Source organism: Gekko japonicus, unplaced genomic scaffold (assembly GCF_001447785.1).
Source record: "Gekko japonicus isolate JY-2015 unplaced genomic scaffold, Gekko_japonicus_V1.1 scaffold669, whole genome shotgun sequence".
Taxonomy (NCBI): Eukaryota; Metazoa; Chordata; class Lepidosauria; order Squamata; family Gekkonidae; genus Gekko; species Gekko japonicus.
Genome location: NW_015167073.1, coordinates 151,283 through 174,407, shown reverse-complemented (window position 1 = coordinate 174,407; position 23,125 = coordinate 151,283). Strand labels below are relative to the sequence as shown.

The 23,125-nt window shown below is 51.0% G+C and overlaps 2 protein-coding genes across 2 annotated transcripts in view; both read left to right on the top strand.

Annotated features, from left to right (window-relative positions):
* The window catches only part of NFATC4 (nuclear factor of activated T-cells, cytoplasmic, calcineurin-dependent 4), a 42,659-nt gene extending 37,861 nt beyond the window's left edge, over positions 1 to 4,798 (top strand). The window contains exons 7-10 of the mRNA XM_015412717.1: positions 1,274 to 1,329; positions 2,915 to 3,041; positions 3,512 to 4,033; positions 4,530 to 4,798. Of these exons, the coding sequence (XP_015268203.1) occupies positions 1,274 to 1,329; positions 2,915 to 3,041; positions 3,512 to 4,033; positions 4,530 to 4,597 (773 nt within the window). The 3' untranslated portion in view covers positions 4,598 to 4,798. The remainder of the gene's footprint in view (positions 1 to 1,273; positions 1,330 to 2,914; positions 3,042 to 3,511; positions 4,034 to 4,529) is intronic.
* A 7,005-nt stretch (positions 4,799 to 11,803) lies between these two features.
* LOC107111703 (probable serine/threonine-protein kinase WNK10) overlaps positions 11,804 to 23,125 on the top strand; it is a 31,177-nt gene continuing 19,855 nt past the window's right edge. The window contains exons 1-5 of the mRNA XM_015412716.1: positions 11,804 to 11,936; positions 16,438 to 16,650; positions 20,155 to 20,509; positions 22,162 to 22,295; positions 22,585 to 22,634. Coding sequence (XP_015268202.1) covers positions 16,505 to 16,650; positions 20,155 to 20,509; positions 22,162 to 22,295; positions 22,585 to 22,634 — 685 coding nt within the window. The 5' untranslated portion in view covers positions 11,804 to 11,936; positions 16,438 to 16,504. The remainder of the gene's footprint in view (positions 11,937 to 16,437; positions 16,651 to 20,154; positions 20,510 to 22,161; positions 22,296 to 22,584; positions 22,635 to 23,125) is intronic.

The window sequence follows — 23,125 nt, the reverse complement described above, 5'->3', positions numbered from 1 at the left end:
CATAGGAAAAATACAAAATGGAAACAATAAAGAACTTGTGTAATAATACACTACAGTAGGAAAATCCACAGAATAAGGGGGAAGCTAATATAATAATGCGACGTTGTGTCCAGATGTTTGATGACGCTGTGTCCGGATGTTTGGTTACAACGTTTCAAAGTTCATCCTTCATCAGGGTGTTCTGCAATGAAATACACAACTTATTAAGAAAAGGAGAAGCATGCAATAAGCATGCAAGGTCAGTGTACAAATCAAACCAACAGCTTGCCCCTTTAAGTTGCTGTGATTTCCATACTTTTACTCACATGCACTGGGAACAATCTGTGTTAGCAAGAAATGCAACAAATCATACACAGTCCTTACAGTCACACTGAAAAGTACGCAGACGGAGGGTGATTTCAGCAAAGCGTACTTTATTTGTTCAGGAACAAGACGACTTTGGCCAGCTCGCAGGCAGGCTTATATTCTCAGAGAAACCGCCAACCAAAACACCCCCCCACTTCCCAATAGGTTATTTACAGTGGCCGAGAGTCCCATAGGCTCTCGGCCACTCCAATCAGGGGGCTAGGTTCCGCATAGTCCATTGTCTCTTGGAGCGAAGCTCGACGTTTGTGCCTGACCGCGTGGAGCCCAAGCAGGCCACGCGGTCTGGACTGGATACATTACACACACACAGTTTACCAAGGGACACCCTGGCACCATTTCCAGTCAGGATAACCAAAGAGAGAGATCGCAGGATACGTGAGCAGAAAATAGTCAGTGGCAACCGTGCTATTATTTATGAAGGGGATAGCGCTCTTTTGTAGATTCTCAAAAAATAATGCAGTATTAATGCCGATACATTTCTGTATTTTCATACAAGAATAAACATCAAAAAAAGATTCCACAATGTTGACAGGCACAGTCCAATGATCTGAAGTTCTTACAAACTTTAAGTCTTCTTTGTGTCTTTCCTGAACTAGTACTGGATTGCACACAAATAGCATAAAGGTTGCCAGTCTGCAGATAGACTTGCTCCAACACATGTTCCGTACGGCTTCTTCAGAGCAGAATACGTGTAGACTCAGTGAATCTTTTCCTGCTCAGCATTCATTGCTGCATGCCGTCTCTCTGCATCAGGCTCACACTCCATGAAATTTTCTTTTCTTCAGTTTCCTCCCTGTACGCTTTCTCTCCCTGCCCATTCTCTTTTCTCTCTGTCCCAGTCCTCCACTCACTGTGTTGCCTCCGGGCCCCTCCTGTCCCTGGTCACTCAGTCGCTTTTTGATTTCAGACGGAAAGCTCCAATGGGAAGAGGAAGCGAGCATCAATCGGTTGAAAAGCACGGAGGTGAGGTTCCCAGATAAAGATATTTCCCCCCCCCTCTGCCCTGCAAATGCATTTGCTTGATTTCTCTTTGAAAATGGGTGCATCGTGTTCCTTTCCTTACTCCCTCGTAGTGTCTTTTCTCAGTGGCTCTAGAGAGGACTGTCTTCTTAAGTTTCTCTGAGGCAATGACAGAAATGTCCTGCTGCCGGCTGCCGAATATGTACCTCCAGGGCTATTTTTGGGCAGGAACGCACAGGAACGGAATTCCGGCTGGCTCCCAAGTTGGCCACGCCCAGCAGGAACTCATTAGCATAATAGGCCACACCCAACGGCAGACACTCATTAGGATTGGCTACATGAGGGGTGTGTGGCCTAACATGCAAAGGAGTCCCTGCTACAAAAAAAGGCCCTGGGTTTTGACAACAAACAAGGTAAACAGAATAAGAAGCAAAAGGTGGGTGTGGCTGGATGAGCACATGTCTGGTAACATCGGGGAGTGGCCTAATATGCTAATGAGCTGTGCTGTCAGGGGTGTAGCCTAATATGCTAATGAGTTCCTGCTGCTGGGTGTGGCCTGTTATGCTAATGAGATCCTGCTGGATGTTTCGAGGCCATAACCAGCCTGAGTTTAAAGAACTGTCCCAGATGACCTCCTACCTTACTTGAGATGCTTAAGATGATTTCTTGATCAGTCGTTAATTTCTCGATCAGTCGTTAATGCTGATGATGATTTCTTGATCAGTCGTTAATTTCTTCTCGTTTCAAAGGCTATAGGAGTGTTTAGTATTTGGGGGGGGGGTTTGGTTTTTCTTTTCTTTCATCCTCTTTTATTTTAAAAAATCTATATTTCGTGTATATTTTTGTTTCCTCTAAATGCCTTTGAGTAACATAAGTGATAGGAGCCGCGGTGGCTCAAGTGGTTAAGACGCTGAACTGCGGGCTGTGGAAGGTCGGTAGTTCAGCAGTTCGAGGCCCGAGTGTGCCGCATGACGGAGTGAGCTCCTGTCTCTAGTTCCAGCTCTTGCCAACCTAGCAGTTCGAAAGCAAGAAATTGCAAGTAGATAAATAGGTACCACTTCGGTGGGAAGGTGACAGTGTTCCGTGCGCCTTGGTGTTTAGTCATGCCGGCCACATGACCACGGAAACGTCTTCGGACAGCACTGGCTCTTCGGCTTGGAAACGGAGATGAGCACCGCAACCATAGAGTCGGACTCGACTGGCTTTCGAACAAGGGAACCTTTACCTTTACTTTAACACAGGTGAAGGAAAATGCCATCAAGTCGCAGCTGACTTATGGCGACTTTATCGAGTTTTCAAGGCAAGAGACATTCAGAGATGGTTTGCCGTTGCCTGCCCCTGCCTCCCGACTTCTGGTATTCCTTGGAAGTCTCCCATCCAAATGCTAGCCAGGGCTGACCCTGCTAAGCTTCTGAGATCTGATGAGATCGGGCTAGCCTGGGCTATCCAGCCCGGGGCTGAGTTACATAGACGTGCCTGGTAATGCAAGGAGAAGTTCCTGAGGCTACAGCCACTCAGAAGAAGGGAATGTGGGCAATGAGGCAGTCTGAGAACTTTGAAGAATGACTTGCATCATTCTCTCCTGCAGACCTCACTCACCGTCACAGTCCCCGAATACAACAACAAGCGAGTGTCGCGGCCAGTTCAGACGTACTTCTACATTTCCAACGGACGCCGGAAAAGGAGTCCCACTCAGGCCTTCAAATACTTACCTGGTATGTAAAGGCATAAACCAGGGGCAGGGAAGAAATGGGGCGGCGGGGGGGGGTAATTAATGTCGGGTTGCCAGGCAGCAACCGGTGGGAGAGCTGTGTGCAGGTTTATTGTAGGGTGCCACGTGGCTTCCCAGGAGAAAAACAGAAGTAACATCGTGTAGCTCAAAGCTTTGATGGAACCTCTATGGTGAAACCAGAGTTTCCAGCGATTCCTAGAGCCACTAGGAAAATCCCAAGAGCTACAGGAAAATCTGTGGTTTTACCATAGAGTTTCTGGTGGCTCCTAGAGCGACCTATGTCATTTGCATTGATTTTTTTTCTTTTACTGGAAATGATGGCATGGGTGTTTTGTTTTTCTCTTTTCAATTCTTTTTCTTTTAATTTTTCTCCTACCACCACCCTCGAGGGAATGGAGACCCCTAAGTTGATCTAACATTGCCGATCCCCCTCCCTTCTCTGTTTTTCTACAGTGATCTTCAAGGAAGAACCCCTCCCGGATTCACCGCTCCGTAGTTTCCCGCCTCCCTCTCAAAGCGCCCCGTTCCCTTCACAACCCCTCCAGAGCTCTATGGATTTCTCTCCTTCTAGACCTCCCTTCCCTTATGGCCCGGAGCGCTCCCCGCCCTGTTCCCCCTACAGTCCGGAGTGGGGCCCTTGCTCATTCCCTACCCCTCCCCGTTACACCGCCTCCTTCCGTTTCCCGTCCAGCGAGGCCTATCGCGGCAGTCACCTCTCCGTGCCCCTCCTCACTCCGGGGGACCTGCCCCACTTCCCTCCCCTGGATGGCCGCCCTCCTCATTTCCAGTCCCCCAGCCCTCAGCTGGGTCCTCAGCCGCCAGGGCACAGGGAAACCCACGGCGATGACAGGACTCCGGAGTGGACAGATCTGGAGCTGGGGGCCGAGGAGCTGAACACCAAAGAGCTGGAGAAATCAGGGTTTGGCGGCGGCTTCCGGGCTAACCTGCCAGTCCATGGGATCACGCTGGAGGAAGGTAAGGTTAGAGTTGGGCTCCCCACCCCACCCCTAATATAGAAAATATTCACTTCAGGGGTCAAGAATCAGATATTAGGGACTGGAAGCTTTTCGAGGGGAGGAACATCAGAACATAAGAGAAGCCAATGTTGGATCGAGCCAGTGGCCCATCCAGTCCAACCCTCTGTCACACAGTGGCCAGAAATACCAGGTGCCACCAGGAGGTCCAGCAGTGGGGCCAGGACCCACACAAAGTGACTCAAAGGGTTTCCCCCCCCCCCAGTAGCTTATAGGTCTAGGGAGGCCAGCCTCTAGCCTTCTCTGCTTGTGAGGGGGCTAGGGTAGACCGGTGGCAGGGTTCTTTCCCAGGGCCGTTTCCCCCTCCCCCCTCCCCGGTATGCCCTGGCATCCACAGCGGGGGCTAGGCAGAATTTCCCCCAGCAGTGGGCCAGCTTCCTTAGGCCAGACTGTTTTGACGTCGTCGTTTACATCTCACCACCGTTTCCTCCCCTCAGTGACCGAGATCATCGGCAGGGACCTGACCGACTTCCCCGAGCCGTCCTGCGAAGGAGGGCGCAGCTGAGAAACTGCCCGATCCCACCGCACCCAGCTCCTCCCAGACGATCGGAGGCTCGGCTCAGGCAGGCAACGTGGAGGAACCTGTCGACGGCGAGAATCGCTTTGAACCACGCATTCTCTTATTTGAGGGAATCTCGTATCGACCCGTCTGCCTCTGAGCTTCCCGCCCGTCCTTTTCCCCCACTTTATTTTTATCCTTTCCTCCTTTCATTCTCTCAACATTTCTGTAAGGACGGAACTCAGAAGTGCCGCGGTGGATCAGAGCAATGGTGCATCCTGCCATTTTTAACATTCTCCGAGGACTTCCTCCCAGAAACCTTTGGGAGGCCCGGAAGACCAACACGACAGGGACAGCCACGGCTGGAAATAAACGAGAATCTGATTGAAGACTGGCAGTGGCTGTTAGCATCCCGAGAGGTGGACTCTTTCCTCTGTTCATCAGATCTCTTTTTGATGGCCTTAACAGAGGGCCAGTTTGGTGCAGTGGTTAAGAGTGTGGACTCTAATCCGGGAGAACGGGGTTTGATTCCCCACGCCGCCACATGCAGCTACTGGTGTGACCTTGGGTCCGTCACAAGTTCTTTCAAAGCTGCTCTCTCAAGAGGAGTCCTCAAAAGAGCTCTCTCGGCCCCACCTACCTCACAGGGTGCCTGTTGTGGGGAGGGGAAGGGAAAGGAGATTGTAAGACACTCTGAGACTCCTTTGGGGAGTGATGGGCGGGGTATAAATCCACTCTGCTTCTTCTTCTGCTTGTGCATATCACGGGATCCCACAGCAATAAGTTCCGTGGGCTCGTTTGCTCTGCTTGGCCATCTGAACAAGAGCGTCTGGTCAACAGTCAATGATGTCTCTCTGGCCCGGGGGTCCCCGCTCCTGGCACCTGCCAAGTGTTTATAGGAAATGGGTGGGGCCAGGTGGGGCTTCTGCCCAGCAAGGCTTCTGATTGGCCATTGGAGGTTGATTGGCTGTGCGGGTTTTTAAAAAATGTTGCCGTGGCGACAGCAGCCACCACAGCGCAAGGATCTTTCCTGTGTGACTGAGGGGTGCCAGCAGCCATTCTGCGGCTAGCTCCGCCTCCTGTAGCAGTCGTTTTGTGTCGGAATTCCAAAAGTGCCCACAGGTGCTCAAAAAGGTTGGGGATCCCAATGTTGGGGACCCCAGATCTAATCTCCGTTCTGTCCAGCCTTCTTGCCCCCCACCCATCAGTGCGTCACCCAGGTTGTTCCCATCCAGACCCTGTTTCCTTTTTCTTCCCCTTTGTGCCGCAGAAGGCTTCCAGGGGCTTCTCACCCCCAGATGGCTGGTTCCCAGTGTCGGTGCAAGCCAGGCACGAGAAAGGAGACTTGCGCTTTGTCGAATTGCGTTCCCAACAAGATCAGTAACAGCGGCAGGGCAGCTGAGAGTAGCTTAGCCAGGGCTATAGATCATGATGGGTGAGCCGTGTTTGTCTGTCGCAGTAGAAAAGAGCAAGAATCCGGTTGCACCTTAAAGGCCGACGAAATCCGGGGCAGGGCAGCTTTTGTGAGTCACCGCTCACTGAAGGCTCTTGGTCTTAGCCATGACCTGCCCAGCAGGGCTTTAGGGGAGTGCTGTGTGTGCTCTAGAGCTGTGGTCTTCAACCTACAGACCCACAACTCACCTTTTGAGCCTTTAGGCAGCAGCATGGCACCTGCTGGGCAGGAAGTACATCACAGCAGGGGTCGTTCCTGCCGGAGCGCACAGGAGCGGAGCTACGGCAGTAAAGAGCCCAGGGGGCGGGCACAGGCAACAAGCCCCACCCCCTGCTCCCAGCAGCCCTCAGTCAGAGCAAGAAGCAGCCAGGTAAGCTGCAGAGCTCCCCCCCCCCCCGGCCCAAGCCACGAGCACCATCTACTGCTGACAAATGTAACTGCGATGCTGCTCTGGAACAATCCCATTTTCACTCTCCCATTCTCCCCCCCCCCCCCCCCCGCCTCGATAGCTAGCAATCCAAAACAGTCCAGTGGAGCCTGAGTGGTGGGTGTTGCCTTCTGACACATTTCTGGTGATGTCAGGGGGTGTGGCATATGCAAATAAGTTATGCTAATGAGCTCCTGCAGCTCTTTTTCCGTTCTGGGTGGGGAAGGCAGGAAACCCGACACCAAGGGATCCCTTTTTTAAAATTTTGCCTCTCTTAATGCCTCCCCCATCCTTTCCCTCTGCCCCGTTCTGTGGTGCCAAGAGCCTTCTGAAGAATGTCCGCCGTAAATTCCACTTTCCCCAGTAGCCAACCGTCTCCCTCCAGTTCGGGAATGGCTTGGGATTGGGTCCCTGCTGAAAAAACTTCCATTGTGTTCGCAGGAGCTATTTATACCAGAGGTAGAAAGGATGATACAGGATATGTTTTTGTCATTGATTGTATTTGCAGTTCTAAGTGAAAAGGGGTGTGTGGGCTCTTTTTGTAGCAGGGACTCCTTTGCATATTAGGCCACACACCCCTAATGTAGCCAATCCTCCAAGAGCTTACAGAGCTCTTCTTACAGGAGCTACTGTAAGCTCTTAGAGGATTGGCTACATTAGGGGTGTGTCGCTTAATATGCAAATGAGTACCTGTGACAAAAAGAGCCCTTGGCGGCGGGGGGCCGTGTGTCTCGAAGACACAGTGCAGGATGATTATTGCTGGAGCCAATTGGAGGTGCTAGTCCTCATGGACACTCCACTTTTATTAGAGTCAATGCAAGAGGTAGGTTTCACCAGACCGGTGAAAAGACAGCTAACCTTTTTTTAAAAAAGCAGCAGAGCTGCTTTGGAAACATGGTGCCAAATCCATGTGGGCTTTCCCTCCTCCAGGGCTGAGCTCTGGGGAAACAAGTTCTGCAAACTTAACAGCAGAAGCTGGCCTTTGAGCAGCACCGATTGGCTGGTGCCTGTGACGTCGCCGACAGACCTCCAGTTTTGCACTTTTTAGAAGGTTTCCTTTTTTACTAAAAAAAAGAAGTACTAAGGCGACGAATGAACAGGTAAACGTGCACGCAACACCTTTTTTCAACTGTAAAAGGTGAGCAGCCCTCCTGTAGCGTGGAGGGAAGACGATGAGTGACAGGCCTAGTCTACCTTCGTCATGCTAGTTTTGAAGTTGGAGGGAATCTGCGCTCAGCGCTGCAGCTGAAGCTTCTTCCGTGAACTCTCTCCTTTTAGCCTCTCTCTTCGGCCTGAGTTTCTCAGCTTTTATATATGTATATTTTTAAATAATCCGTTTTCTAGTCCTTAAGCCTGAGGAAATAAGCTTGAAAATACGTGGTTGACGAAAACTCAGAAGCCATAGCTGGTCTGAACAGGAGTTCCAGTGATCAGAGACCCTCGTTGTTCCCTGTCGTCTCAATAGCAGCAGAAATGAATGCAGGTTGCCAGATTTCAACTTCTGGGCTTTCAGTCTGGATGACCTCGATGGGGAACTTTTGATTCAGTAGGATATACTAGGGATGCCAACCTCCAGGTGGAGCCTGGAGATCTTCTGAAATTATGATCTCCAAGGCTACAGAGATCAGTTCCGGAAGAAAATGTCTGCTTTTGGAAGGGGGGGGGTTATATGAAATTGCATCCCCACCGATGCTCCCTCTATGCTGTGGAGCCCTGTGAGCAAAAATTCTACTTTGTGAGCTACCGGCATTAAAGTGGTGAGCGAGCGATTTGGCTCCTGCAGAAATTGGTTTGCTCTGGAGCCATCCCTTCCTGGGCTGAGACAAAAATGCGTGAGCCGAAGGCTAAAAAACTGTAAGCTAGCTCACACTCACTCAGCTTAGAGGGAACACTGGTCCTCACTCAGTTTCCTCCCCGCCCTGACCTTCTCCTTCCCCAGCCTCCACCCCCCAAAAAAATCTCCAGGAATTTCCCAAGCTGAAGTTGGCAACCTTAGGAAATGAGCCTCTCGCTAACTGCCTCTGCTAACTAGCCACATCTTGTTAAAACTCCCAACTGGGAATTGAGAACACAGGTGAGATAACCAGCTAGTTTTATAGCTCCCTTCCCCGGCATGATCTGTGAGAGGCTCGTAAATGAAAGACGGGAAAAGACGAGAAGGAAATGAAATAAATGAAGTGCGTCACAGTGGTGGAGAATGTTTCTGGGGGAGGGGTGCGCAGCAGCCTGAGTCCCCCCATGTTTTGGTCCTGGGGGGGGGATTTGAGGCTCAGCAATGAAAATTATGTGTGTGGGGGGCAGGGAGCAATCAGTTCTCGTAATCTAGATGGAAGGAGGGGTTGGTGTTTATATTTTTGATAAATATATGTGTGTGGGGGGGAGAATGTTCTTTTTGTAATTAAATGCATAAAAATGTAAAGGAAATAACACTTCTTGTGCAACTGTGTGTGGCTTTTTAATTTTTTTTTGGGTTAGGAGGTGTCAAAGAAAGGGAAGTTTCTGCAAAGCAGAAAAGGATTTGGAGAAATGTGGAAGTAATCTTTTGCTTGTTTGTGTGAGCGAGGGAGAGGGAGGTTGTGTGAGAGAGGGAGAGTTAAACTTCTTCCGTCCCTGTTGCTCATCTTAATATAGAGCAACCTCCAGTTTTTGTCTTTCCTGACGGTGCTGGCTGAGTGGCTGTGATGTCTTAGAATACCTCTAAACGGTCTAACTTCTACAGCCACACAGTCATGTTTCTTTTGTTTTAAATTGTCCCATTCCTCCTTTAAGGAGCGCAGGGCAGCATACATAAGTCCCCCCACCCTTTTTTATCCTCCCACCATTGCTCGTGAGATTGCAGAGTGGGGGGTCTTGAACTCATATGATACCATCCTTGCACAACATTCTAGTACTACACCACACTGGTTCCTTGGTTGTGTTGCGTCTGGTGGAGCTCTCCAGCCATGCTGTTACCCAGTCTGCTGGTATGCCCAAATGGGGTATGTTAAAGGTGGCTTATACGGGATGGAACCGGCGCTCTCTCTAAGCCGTGGAGTCTTATCCGTTCTAACCCGACCGCTCAGCAATTTCATGGAGTGCCCACGAGTTCTTGTATTGTGAGAAAGGGAGAAAAGTACCTCTTTCTCTACCTGTTCTTTTCCATGCATAATCTTGTAAACTTCAATCATGTCACCCTAGCTCACCCTAGCTCACACTAACTCAGCTTAGAGGGAACACTGGATGGAACATATGTGGAGTGCCTACATAGACAAGCACTTTCCCCCTGGCTGTGCCAGATTCGGGTGTCAGACATGGAGACTGATAACCTTGTGTCGAAAGGACAGGCATGTGGCTTCGGGGGGGGGGGGAGTGTGTGAGAAAGAATGAGTGAGTGTGTGGTAGTAACCGCATGGTGTAGTGGTTAGAGCACCAGACTAGCATTTGGGAGACCCAAACTGGAATCGCCACTCTGTCCTGGAAGCTCGCTGGATGACCCTTCATGTCAAAGTTCCCTTTAGTGACCGTGGTTTGTGGCCACTGATGAACCTCTCCTCCACGAATCTGTCTAATCCCCTTTTAGAGCCATCTTAAAGTTGCCAGGTCCCTCCTGGCCACCAGCAGAGGGTGGGTGGGGTAGGGTTGCCAGCTCAAGTTTGGGAAACTCCTGGAGATTTGGAGCTAGAGCCTGGAGAGGGACCTCGGTGGGGGGGGCAATGCCTCAGAGTCCACCTTCCAAGGCCTCTGTTTTCTCCCGGGGAGCTGATCTCTGCAGTCTGGAAATGAGCTGTAATTCCGGGGGCTCCGCAGGTCCCACCTGGAGGGTGGCATCCTTATGGGGACTGCTCTCTAGAGTCTGAAGACCTGTAATTCTGGACTAACCCCCAGCAATGTTCCCTCTAAGCTGTGGAGTCTTGTGAGCAAAAAATTCTACTTTGTGAGCGACTGGCATTAAAATTATGAGGGGGGGCCATTTGGCGACTGCTTAAATTAAGTTTGCGCTGGGGCCCTCCTTCCTGAGCGAAGGCAAAAATGTGTGAGCTGGAGGCCAAAGAGCTGTGAGCCAGCTCACGCTATCGCAGCTTAGAGGGAACACTGACCCCCAGGTCCCACCTGGAGGCTGGCATCCCTACTCCCTGGGAGGAATTAAGGACTGGTCAGGACAAAGCTCACACTTGGCTTGATGTGTGTGGCGCTGAGCTACATATGCACACCCAGACATGCCCGTGAACGAGTAGGCCTTCTCCACTCCCTTTGTGATCTCTTCAGCAAAGCTCTTGTGCCTTTTAAAGTCCGTGTGAAAAGCAGACCTTTGACCAGCAGGGCTATTTTTGGGCAGGAACACACAGGAACGGAGTTCCGGCTGGCTCCCAAGTTGGCCACGCCCAGCAGGAACTCATTAGCATAATAGGCCACACCCAACAGCAGAAACTCATTAGGATTGGCTACATTAGGGGTGTGTGGCCTAACATGCAAAGGAGTTCCTGCTCCCAAAAAAGCCCTGGGTTTTGACCACAAACAAGGTAAACAGAATAAGAAGCAAAAGGTGGGTGTGTCTGGATGACCACACTTCTGCGAACATGGGGTGTGTGGCCTAATATGCTAATGAGCTGTGCTGTCAGGGGTGTGGCCTAATAAGCAAATGAATTTCTGCTGTGGGGTGTGGCCTGTTATGCCCTGTCGACCAGTGTTCCCTTTAAGCTGAGTTAGTGTGAGCCAGCTCACAGTTTTTTAGCCTCCAGCTCACACATTTTTGTCTTGGCTCAGGAAGGACAGCTTTATGCAGGAGCCAAATCGCTCGCTCACCACTTTAATGCCGGTAGCTCACAAAGTAGAGTTTTTGCTCACAAGACCCCACACCTTAGAGGGAGCATTGCCCTTGACTGCTGCAGTTTCTCCCACCTTGAGGGGGGGGGGGACATCAACGGCTGGTGGCCAATGTTCCCTCTAAGCCGTGAAGTCTTGTGAGCAAAAATCCCACTTTGTGAGTTCCTGGCATTAAAGTTGTGAGCCAGCGATTTGGCCGCTGGGTAAATTAGTTTGCTCTGGAGCCCTCCTTCCTGAGCGGAGACAGAAATGTGTGCGCCAGAGGCTAAAAAGCTGTGAGCTAGCTCACAGCAACTCAGCTTAGAGGGAACACTGCCGGTGGCCCGTCAAGGTAGACTGCCCCTGCACATGGGGCTTCATTCATTCATTCCATCCACCCCACGCTCTCTGGCCGCAGTTCGCTTTGCCGGCCGTCCTTCCCCCGAGCTTCAGTCGCGGGCAGGATCCTCCCAGAAAGGGGGAGGGTGGGAGAGAGGAAACCCAAGAAGAGAAGCGACGGAGATTGCGAAAGAGAAAGCCGGCAGGGATCTCCTGCCAGCGCGGAGGCTCTTTTGACCAGGAAGGGAAGCGGAATTAAAACCAGCAAATGTCTCCCCCATGTCGAGGCCTGCAGTGAGAACTCCCCCTCTGCCCGCTGCAAAGGAGCCGGCCGGAACACAAAGGTATTTGGAGGGGGGAGGGTGTCCCCTGGGGTGGCACAGCAGAGGAAGGGGGTGGGCACCCCCCCTCCGGCTATATCATGGTTGTGGGCCGTGATCTTCGACCTAGGAGGAGTTCCGTGCTAGATGAGGCCAAAGATCCGTTCTCAAGCCGGTCCCAACCAATGTTCCCTCTAAGCTGTGGAATCTTGTGAGCAAAAATTCTACTCTGTGAGCTACTGGCATGAAATTTGTGAGCGAGCGATTTGGCTGCTGCATAAATTAGTTGGCTCTGGAGTCATCCTTCCTGAGCTGAGACAAAAATGTGTGAGTTGGAGGCTAAAAAACTGTGAGCTAGCTCACACTAACTCAGCTTAGAGGGAACACTGGTCCCAACGCTTTCACACACCCGCCCCAGTCCCCCACTTCACACTGATCCTGATCTGGGTCAGATGCCTCCTGGACTTTCAGATAAGGCAATTCCCCCCCCACACACACCGTTTGAAACGAGAGAGGAACACGGAAGTCTACAACAAAAAAACCAAACAAAAGCGTAAGGAAAGATGCAGGAGTCTATCCTGGCTGGCAGGTTATCACGGATTGCATCTTGGATCCTCAGGTTCATTCGCTGGAAGGTGGTTTGCTTTTCCCCCTAGACTTTTAACCAGGGCTCCGTGATCTTGGCTGTAGGATTCGGGGTTTTGAGTATCTTGGGACTCTTTTTTAAAATCAAGTTCCGAGTCCTTGTATTTTATAACGGTGGGGTCAGTATTTGCCCAGATCTGACGGTTTCTGGCACAGACCTGAAGGCTCCTTGTCCTCTCTGAGTCCAACCAGAGCAGAATAAATCTCACAAAAACACAAGGCCTTGCTCGTTTCCAGAAGGGATGCAGGTTGCAAAATTCGGCTTAGGCTGTCACTGGGTTTGGGCTCTTTTGGTGCTCAGTACTTGGTCCGCTTTTTTAGTCACGCCATGGGAAATGTCTTCGGACAGCGCTGGCTCTTCGGCTTTGAAACGGAGATGGGCACCGCAACCCTAGAGTCGGATTCGACTGGCTTTTGAGCAAGGGAGACCTTTACCTTTACTTTTTACTAGGTCCGCTACTTTTAATTTGTTCGTTAATGATTTGGAGTTGGGGGTAAGCAGTGACGTGGCTAAGTTAGCAGATGACACGAAGTGGTTCCGGGCGGTGAGAACCAGGGAGGGTTCTCCAGAGGGATCCGTCGAGGCTGGCCGAGTGGGCATCTACGTGGCAAATGAGGCTCAACGTGGGCAAGTGCAAAGCAATGCACATCAGAGACCAAAATCCTAACTATAAATATATGTGGATGGGGTCTGAAATGGTGGTAACTGACCAGGAGAGAGATCTTGGAGTCGTGGTAGATAACTCACTGAAGATGTTGACTCAGCCTATGACCGCAATAACAAAGACAAACGCTGTGCCGGGGATTATTAGGAAGGGAACTGAAAATAAATCAGACAGTGTCATAATGCCCCTGTCTCAATCTATGCAGCCTCATTTTTGGAGTACAGTGTACAGTTCTGGTCACTGCACCTCAAAAAAGATATTACAGCATTGGAAAAGGTGCAAAAAAGGGCAACGAACGCTATGATCACACACGCTAAATAATCCACTTTCAATCTACTTTCAATGCACTTTCCAACTGGATTTTACTATGCGAACTGGCAACATCCAGTTGGAAAGTGCATTGCAAGTGCATTGAAAGTGGATTATTTAGTGTGTGTGATCGCAGCCTAAAATGATTAATGGGATGGAATACCTTCCCTATGAGGAAGGGTTAAAAAGGTTAGGCACTTTCGCTTTAAGAAACAAAGACTGAGGGGTGACATGGCAGAAGTTTTCAACATTATGCATGGGATAGGGAAGGTAGAGAAAGAAGTACTTTTCTCCCTTTCTCACAACATAAGAACTCATGGGCATTCCATGAAATGAATGAGTAGTAGGCTTAGAACAGATCAAAGGAAGTCCTTCTTCGCCCAAAGAGTAAGTCACACGTGGAATTCACTGCTGCAGGAAGTGGTGGTGCCTACAAGCATAGACAGCTTCAAGAGGGGATTGGATAAACATGGAGCAGAGGTCTATCAGTGGCTGTTAGACACAAAGTATAGATAGAACACTCTGTCTGGGGCAGTGATGCTCTGTATTCTTGGTGCTTGGAGAACAACAGTGGGAGGGCTTCTGGAGTTCTGGCCTGCTGATAGACCTCCTGATGGCACCTGGGTTTTGGCCACTGTGTGACACAGAGTGTTGGACTGGATGGGCCACTGGCCAGATCCAGTATGCCTTCTCTTAAGTCCTCCTTATGAGTTTTAACCTGATTTTGAGCACAGCGTGTTCAGATCAAAGAGGTTCCTTTGTTATAGATGAGTTGACTGGATGCAGTTAAAGTCCGAAAAGTGCACAAGGTGAGACTATGATAGGAGTGATCGATTACATCTGTAGGGTCAAAGTGCTTTGCTTGTACTCTATGCAACAACCCTGTAAGGGTAGGTCACTGTCTTTATTACCGTCAGGGCTATTTTGGGGTAGGAACGCACAGGAACGGAGTTCCGGCTGGCTCCCAAGTTGGCCACGCCCAGCAGGAACTCATTAGCATAATAGGCCACACCCAACAGCAGGAACTCATTAGGATTGGCTAAATTAGGGGGGTGTGGCCTAACATGCAAAGGAGTTCCTGCTACAAAAAAAGGCCCTGGGTTTTGACAACAAACAAGGTAAACAGAATAAGAAGCAAAAGGTGGGTGTGGCTGGATGACCACACTTCTGGTAACATGGGGGGTGCGGCCTAATGTGGTAATGAGCTGTGCTGTCAGGGGTGGCCTAATAGGCTAATGAGTTTCTGGAGTTGAGTGTGGCCTATTATACTAATGAGTTCCTGCTGGGCTTTTTCTACAAAAAGAGCCCTGAACCATAATACAGATGGGGGGGAAACTCAGCTTAGAGAGAAGAGCTCGCCTAAAATTAGCGACCGCACGTCTGAAAGTGGCAAAATTCAAGCTGGAGGTCTTCTTTGTGGTCCTTCAGTCTCATAGCTACTGTGCAACACCAGCCTCTGTCCTGAGAGCTGGAATGGTAGACCTACTTCGTGGAAGATCCGTTTGCCTGTTGTGCAGAACCACGGTTAAACTAACTCAGGTTACAGTGCAGAGTTACACCGTTCCAAGACCACTGAAGTCAGGAGGCTCCGAAAGGTTTAACTTTGCTTAGGATTAGAGATGTAATATTTCCGGAAATTTTGAAACTCGGAAAAAAACCTGGGTTTTTTTCCAGTTTTCTTTTTGTGTGTGTGGAAAAAAACGGAAATTTTCCGGGAAAATTGCTGGTTTATCAGCCACAACTATATGTTTGTATTGTGTACAAACGGGGACATCCTGGCTCAAATCCTGGCCTGCTGCCCTGCACCACCCTCCCTTCAGGGCAGACCAAGATACACCCTGGGTCTCAGTGGGGGAAAGAATAAAGGCAGTAAACCCAGCATTTTGAGGGGGGGTGTGTGTGCCTGGAAGTCATGGTGACCTCTGGTGACTGACCCCTACTGGGGGCCTGGAGGATATTCCGCGAGGTGGCTGAATAAAGCCTGCCCCCGCCTCCCACCTCTGGTATTCCAAGGAGGTCTCCCATCCAAGTACTTGCCAGAGTCGACCCTCCTTAGCTTCCGAGATCTAAGAAGATGGGGCTTGCCTGGGCTATCCAGGTCAGGGTAAAACCATCATTTGTTGAGGCAAACTAGGACTCGGATGATCATTTGTGAGCCAAATCCCAGTTCCGCAAACCATTCTTAGGTCCCGGTCACACGAGCAGGATGCCACGCCGCTGAAGTGAGGCAAAGTAGAGCCGGAGCAAAAAGAACCACGGGAGCGTGACCCAACGCGCCCCCTTGGCTCTGTGCTCCGGCCTTCTGCAGGCGATCAGACGTAGCGCAGCAAAACAGACGTTGCGTGTTTGTGCTCATGCGTGGGACGGGGAACGGCGCTGGCTGCGATGGGCTACCAGCGCTTCCCCGATCAGACGCCTGGAGTTTCCACACATCATCCGGAAGTTAGTACCTTTTTAATGCGTGTTTACGAGCCAAAGGGGCGGATCGAGGATGGGTGCGTGACGCTTCCCAGATGTTGCGGTGTGATCGCGCCCCCTTGATGCGCCCCCGATCCGTCCCTCTTGCGGGGCAAATCCTCCCGTGTGACCAGGGCCTCAGTCTACATTATGGCTCCTTGTTCTATCTGAACCAAGCCCAAGACTGATTATTAATTTATCCCATTTGCCCGGGCACAGCCTGTCCCCAGGTAACGTGCATTGAATTGTCTTGCTTAATGCTCACAACCAGCCGGTAAGTTAGGCAACGACTTGCCCAAGATTGCTGAGAGAGTAAGTTGGCTGAGTGGAGATTTGAACCCAGAATACCTTTGGTCCAAGTCGACACTCTGACCACCGCATCCCGGTGGCCCCGAAGGTTTCTTCTCTGAGGTAAGTTACCTGTTTTCTTTCCCCCCTTTCGCTCTAAGACGGGTCCTGAGCATGAATTGGAACTGAGGGAGCTTCACGTCTGGCGGCTGACCCCTTCTGACCAAGATGGCCAGTCCCACCAAGTTCTACGAGAGGATCACCGGCGACTGCCTGAAGGACTTCCAGTACCTCAGCAGAGGGGCCTTTGGGGAGATCTACCGGGCTCGGCACCGAGACTGGGGGATCGATGTTGCGGTGAAGATTCTCAACCGGTAGTGGTGATGGTTGAAGGGCAGGCTGAGGAAGGAGGGAATCAATTGGCTGGGCGAGGGAGTCACCGTCCTTCAGGAGTGCCAGGGCTCCACTGGCATTGGTCTGTGCAGGCTTCCACGAGAGCCAGTCTTCGGCTTGTGGGATTCCCAAACCCTGACCTCAGAACGAAACAACCAACACACAAGGAGGGAGATTACAAATATCAATGTGGACAACAGTATTGCGCATTGCAGATGAGAAAGCAAATATAGGGGTTGTAAGACGCTGTGTGGCTAACAGAGAAGGAGAAGGGGGGGCAGGAACTAGGGGAGCAACTGAATACATGACTGCATGGTGTGGTGTAGTGCTTAAGAGTGGTGGACTCTAATCTGGAGAACCGGGTTTGATTCCCCACTCCCCCCGCATTCAGCTGCTGGGTGACCTTGGGCCAGTCATGGTTCTCTCAGAGCTGTTCTCTCAAGAGCAGTTCTCCAAAGAGCTATCTCGGCTCCACCTACCTCACAGGGGGTCTGTTGTGGGGAGGGGAAGCGAAGGTGATTGTAAGATGCTTTCTGAGTGAAGGGCAGGGTATAAATCCGACCTCCTTCTCTTCCTCCTCCTCCTCTTCCGCTTCCCCTTCTCCTCCTCCTCCGTCTCTTTAAACTGGACACCTGGGCCTTCTCAGTCTCCCTTTCTCCAAAAGTCTCATCTTTTGCATCAGTCCCCGACATGGGCCACCGGATCTTCTTCAGCCACCCTTCCTGACCCTCAACTCTTCCATCGCGTGACTACCCACGGTCACCTTTTAAAACCAAACACAAATCATTAAAACAGAGTTAAAATGTGCACGGAACATAAACATGTCGGTTAGGACTGAGGGACCGTTTAGGGAATGCCAAAGGAAACAAAAATATCTCCACCCACTGGCAGAAGATGGCAACAGGAAGGGGCCTGGTTCCTACAGACACCCCCCCCCCCCAAAAAAGGGCGCATTCTCTGAATGACCTTCGCCAGCAGTTTCCTCAGGATGGGTAGCCATCTTTGTCTGTAGCAGTAGAAAAGAGCAAGAGTCCAGTAGCACCTGAAAGACTAACAACATTTGTGGCAGGGTATGGAACATTCGTGAGCCAGTTTGGTGTCGTGGTTAAGTGCACGGACTCTGATTTGGGAGAACCGGGTTTGATTCCCCACTCCTCCACTTGCACCTGCTGATGTGACCTTGGGTCAGTCACAAGCTCTGGCACAGCTGTTCTTGAGAAAGAGCAGTTTCTGTCAGAGTTCTCTCAGCCCCACCCACCTCACAGGGTGTCTGTTGTGGGGAGGGGAAGGGAAAGGAGTTTGTAAGCCGCTCTGAGACTCCAAGTGAAGGGCGAGGTATAAATCCAATCTCTTCTCTTCTTCTTCTACTGTCCTGGCCCCACTGGTGGACCTCCTGATGGCACCAGGTATTTTTGGCCACTGTGTGACTGGATGGGCCATTGGCCTCATTCAACATTGCTTTCTCTTATGTTGTTATGTTCAGTTTGGTGTAGTGGTTAAGTGCACGGACTCTAATCTGGGAGAACCGTGTTTGATTCCCCACTCCTCCACTTGCACCTGGCTGGATGGCCCTGGGCAAGCCATAGTTGTGATAAGAGCTGTCCTTGAAAAAGAGCAGTCTCTGTCAAGAATTCTCTCAGCCCCACCTACCTCACAGGGTGTCTGTTGTGGGGAGGGGAAGGGAAAGGAGTTTGTAAGCCGCTCTGAGACACCTTTGGGTAGTGAAGGGCGGGGTATAAATCCAATCTCCTCCTCCTCTTCCTCCTCCTCCTCCTCTTCTTCATCATCTTCTTCATCATCTTCATCTTCTTCATCATCTTCTTCTTCTCTCACTTCCTCAGATCCGAAGGAGTGAGCAGTGACTCACAAAAGCTCCTCCCTGCCACAAATTTCGTTAGTCTTTCAGGTGCTCTCGGACCCTAGGAGTTTCATGTAGATGGTAAAGAGCGCAGGGGACTAGGTGGAACCTTGCAGGACCCCACAGGGCAAAGGCCAAGGGGCTGAGCAGCAACCCCCCCTCCCAGCACCACCTTCTGAATCCTATCCTCCAGGTTGGACCAGAACTGCCACAGAATGGGGCCTTCCAATCCCAATGCAAGTAGATGGTCTTTGGGGGGACCTGAACCAACAGGCCACCAGGTTGCCTTCCATTGAGTTGAGCCCTGAGCTGTCTCAGTCAGCACTGTGTGCTCTGACAGGCTGTCAAGCAGAGAAAGTCGGTTCTCAACACAAGGTATTGAGGATTAAAGTGGGGAACTTTGGTGTGTGTTCAGTCACCGGGCCACGGGCCCTTCCCAAAACTTATAAGGACGCAACGAGGTGCAATGATAGCAAGGCGGAGCAGAGGTCCTGCCAAATTTGACTGCCGGTGGCTTTCCAGGTTAAGGTCTTTCAGATATCACCTACCGCCTGATAACAGGAAATGCCTGAGATTGAACCCAGGGCCTTCTGCATGGCAAGCAGTTGCTCTGTCCCTAAGCTGTGGCTCAGCTATAGGGGTTATGGGATTTACCAGGTTGACCATATCAGGTTGGGGTCACGACCAGAGTGGGCTGGGTCTCAAGAATTCCTTTTCCTGGCCAGGGTCCGGCATACCTGAGGGACCGCCTTTCCCCACACAGGCCCTAAAGAGCACTTCGGTCGGGGTCGCAATACCGCCTAGGCTTGCCAAGTCCCCCCGGGGGGCGGAGGAACCCACGCCCCAGAGGCCCGTTCCCCGCTGGCGGCAGATCGGGCCCCGGGGGAACTCCACCCTGACGTGCACATCGCCAGGAAGTGATGCGGGCACGCTGGGGGCGGGGCCACGGTCATCCAAGGGAAAACTATAGTTTTCCCTCAGATGGTCGTGGCCCCACCCCCAGTGTGCCCGGCATGCCCGCGTCACTTCCGGGCGACGTGATTGCGGCGCACACGCTCCATCCGCCAGCCGGGAGTCCCCCGCTGCGGCTGAATTCACACTTGGCAACCCTAACACCTCCTGGTGACCACGGGCCCTAAAGAGGCCAGGCTTGCTACCACGAGGGCCAGGTCCTTTTCGGTGGCGGCTCCTACCTGGTGGAATGAGCTCCCGGAAGAGATCAGGGCTCTGCGGGACCTCTTACAGTTCCGCAGGGCCTGCAAGACGGAGCTCTTCCGCCAGGCTTTTGAGTAGGAGCCGCCACTACCACCACCGTGCGACTGCAGAGCAGTATCGCCGGGTTGGGCCGATTGGTCATCTGGAACATTGTGGCCCATGGCTTCCCTCCCTTTGATCCCTCCCTGATATGCAATGGGGGAGTGTGTATTTATAGTCTTTCATGTATCCTGTTTGATGTGGATTTTAGTCTTAATTGTTTTAACTTTTACTGCACTTTGTGCCTATGTAAGCTGCCCAAAGCCCATGTGCGGGGAGGGCGGGGTATAAACGAAATGAAATAAATAAAATTAAAATAAATACATTCCTCCTGCCACTCACATCTTTTTCTCCGCCCCGCAACCTTCTGCAGGGATGCTTCCTGCACCCGAGAGGAACTCCTGAACGAAGCCCGTGCCATGGACGAGGCGCGCTTCACCTACATCCTCCGCCTCTTCGGCCTCTTCGTGGACGAAGTGGAGACGGACGCCAAGGTGGCAGGCTTGGGAGATGCTGCCCCCAGGCTGGGCCTTGTGATGGAGTTCATGGAGAATGGCAGCCTGTCCACCTTACGGGATCGGGTACCGTCCGTGCCTTGGGCCTTGCGACTTCGCATCCTCCACCAGGTGGCGCTGGGGATGAATTTCCTGCACAGCCTTAGTCCTCCGCTGTTACATCTGGACCTCAAGCCTAGCAACGTCCTGCTGGATGGGGAGCTACATGTCAGGGTGAGCCACAGGGTTCCTCTTCCTTAATGGGGGAGCCAGTTTGGAGTGAGCGCCCCCTAGAGGAACTGAGTGCCTTTATAATATATCCACAACTTTCGGCATTCAGTGAATCCTTTCAGCATGGACTCCACATACCTGCATGATGCAAAGGATTCTGGGAAATGTTATATGACGCCTACTTGGGTGCTAGGGTCGCCCTGCTGATGAGCGGGAGACTTACTGGAGGGAAGGGCTCACTGGCGATGTCAGCAATGCACTGATGTCACTTTCTGGCACACAGGAAGTGACATTAGTGCATCACTGGGGACGCGCTACCATTTCACAGGCACTCTATGGTTTTGCTATAGAGTTTTTGCAGTATGCTAGAGCGCCCGTCACTTCTGGTTTAAACTGGAACTGATATATCACGCCAGTGCATCACCAGTGTATCGGGCCTGTCCTTCCCCCCAAAGCATCAGTGGGCATCAGGGGAAATTGCTGGGAGGCCTCCTGCGATATCAGGAGTCCCGGCATCCCTAATGGATTAATTGATTGGGTATGAACTAGAGAGCTTAGCCACCACTGCAGAGTGCGATCAGCAGTGATGAACAAGTTTGAAAGATCATTTATCTATCTCAGTGATGGCAAACCTTTTAGAGACCGAGTGCCCAAACTGCGACCCAAAACCTACTTATTGATCGCAAAGTGTCGACACGGCAATTTAACCTGAATACGGAGGTTTTACTTTAGAAAAAACAACCCATACATAAACTTAAGATGATCCAAACAAAGTAAGGAAAGCAATCCCAAATGCTTTCATTTACTTAAAATTATTTGGCAGAGAATTCGACACTTGAATGATGGTCTGGGCCTGGCTGGGGCGATGGCATGCGTGCCCACAGAGAGGGCTCTGAGTGCCACCTCTGGCACCCGTGCCATAGGTTCGCCACCACTGCTCTATCTAGTCATTGGTGAACTCTTGAATATCTTTCTGGAGGACTTTGTTTCCCAGAACAAACTTTTAAACATCGGTTTATTAATTCCTTAATCCAACTGGTTATCTTGTAGTCCTCCTAACCCATTTGCTGGGTTTTTGCTGAATATGTATACAATCCTGTGAAGACCAGGCCCTCTTGTTCTGCGCTTTTCTTTTCAGTAGTCATATAGCTGACTATCCCCTGTTTGGGGGGAAAGAAATTTTTTGGGGTGGTGGTACAGTGGATCTCTCAAAGACATAGCTGATATCCCTGATTCCAAATGCTTTTTGATGTTGGATAGCATTCAGACAGGATTTTCCCACTTGAATTACTTGTTTAGTTAAATATTTCTATCCTGCCTGTCTTTATCATCAAATGGTACAGCTTTCACTGGTAAATTCTAGCCATTTTAAGAACATCGCTTTACATTTAATTGTCCAGAAATATTTAAAACTTCCTTCCTTCCTTCCTTCCTTCCTTCCTTCCTTCCTTCCTTCCTAAAAGCCTTTGCATTTCAGAAGTCAAAGCTGACCCTACTTCAAGTCCAAAAAGTCAGACGCTGAATTTCTGGGAAAGGTTTTTTCCCCGTGCCCCAACTATGTTCTTTGCATCATAATGTGGATGGCAGCAACCACTATTTTCAGCTCACCGGAGAAAGATCTTGGGTGTCTCATGCTTAATATCCCTCCCTTTCAGGTAGCTGATTTTGGGTTGTCCAAATTCAAACGCGGCACTACCCAGCGTACTGGTCTCAGCAGCGGGGAAGGGGATGGATATGGCGGGACGCTGGAGTTCATGCCTCCAGAGGCCTTCTCCCATCGGGACATCTAGTGCAACAGCTCAATTTGCTATAAAAGCCACTACTGAGGAGTAGGAACACATTGTAGGTCAAACCGGGGGGGGGGAGACACTCTATCCTAGTCTCTCTCAGTGCTCTGTCTTCTATGCCTTCTATTGGCTGCTGTGCGTAGCAGTGTTTTCATTGATACCCACCCAATCGTGCTAGAGCTCTGGGGTTTGCCTGACCACCCCTTTGACAGAATAACCGAAAACATTGCCCTGCCCTGTGACCTTTCAGTATTTCCTGTGCCCCTAATCGGCTTTCTTCTCCGCCTTCAGTTATGGAATCCTCACGTGGTCGTTGTCCACCGGCGAAGAGCCTTATCCGCGTGAGTTCTGCTCCTTTCGCTCACCGTTTCTCAGCTTGCCTGGGGTTTTCGTGACTGTTTCCGTGAATGTGGATTGCCAGGCTGTACCTGAGCTATCCGGGTCAGGGCATCCAAGAACTACACAGGGTTATTTTAGGGCAGATAGGCACCGTACATCTTAGATCATCGTGATAGAAAATTAACTGTGATGCTGTGTGTGTCCCCCCCCACCCCCGGTATTGTAGTTTGGTCTGGGTGTTGGGCGTTTCGTTTGAGGTTCCGAACCCTCCTTTCGGAGGGTTAAGCATATGCGGGTGACCTTGCCCTACGTATCCATGAGCCTCTGTAATCTTCTACTTAACATAGAGCCGCCAGCCCCCGGGCAGGGACAGTGGATCCCCCGTCACCTGCTGCCAATCAGCTGGCCAGCAGGAAGACTTACTAGGTGACGGGGGGACACCTAGGCTGGAGGGGCGGCAACATCACTGGTCAGGGCTATTTTGGGGCAGGAA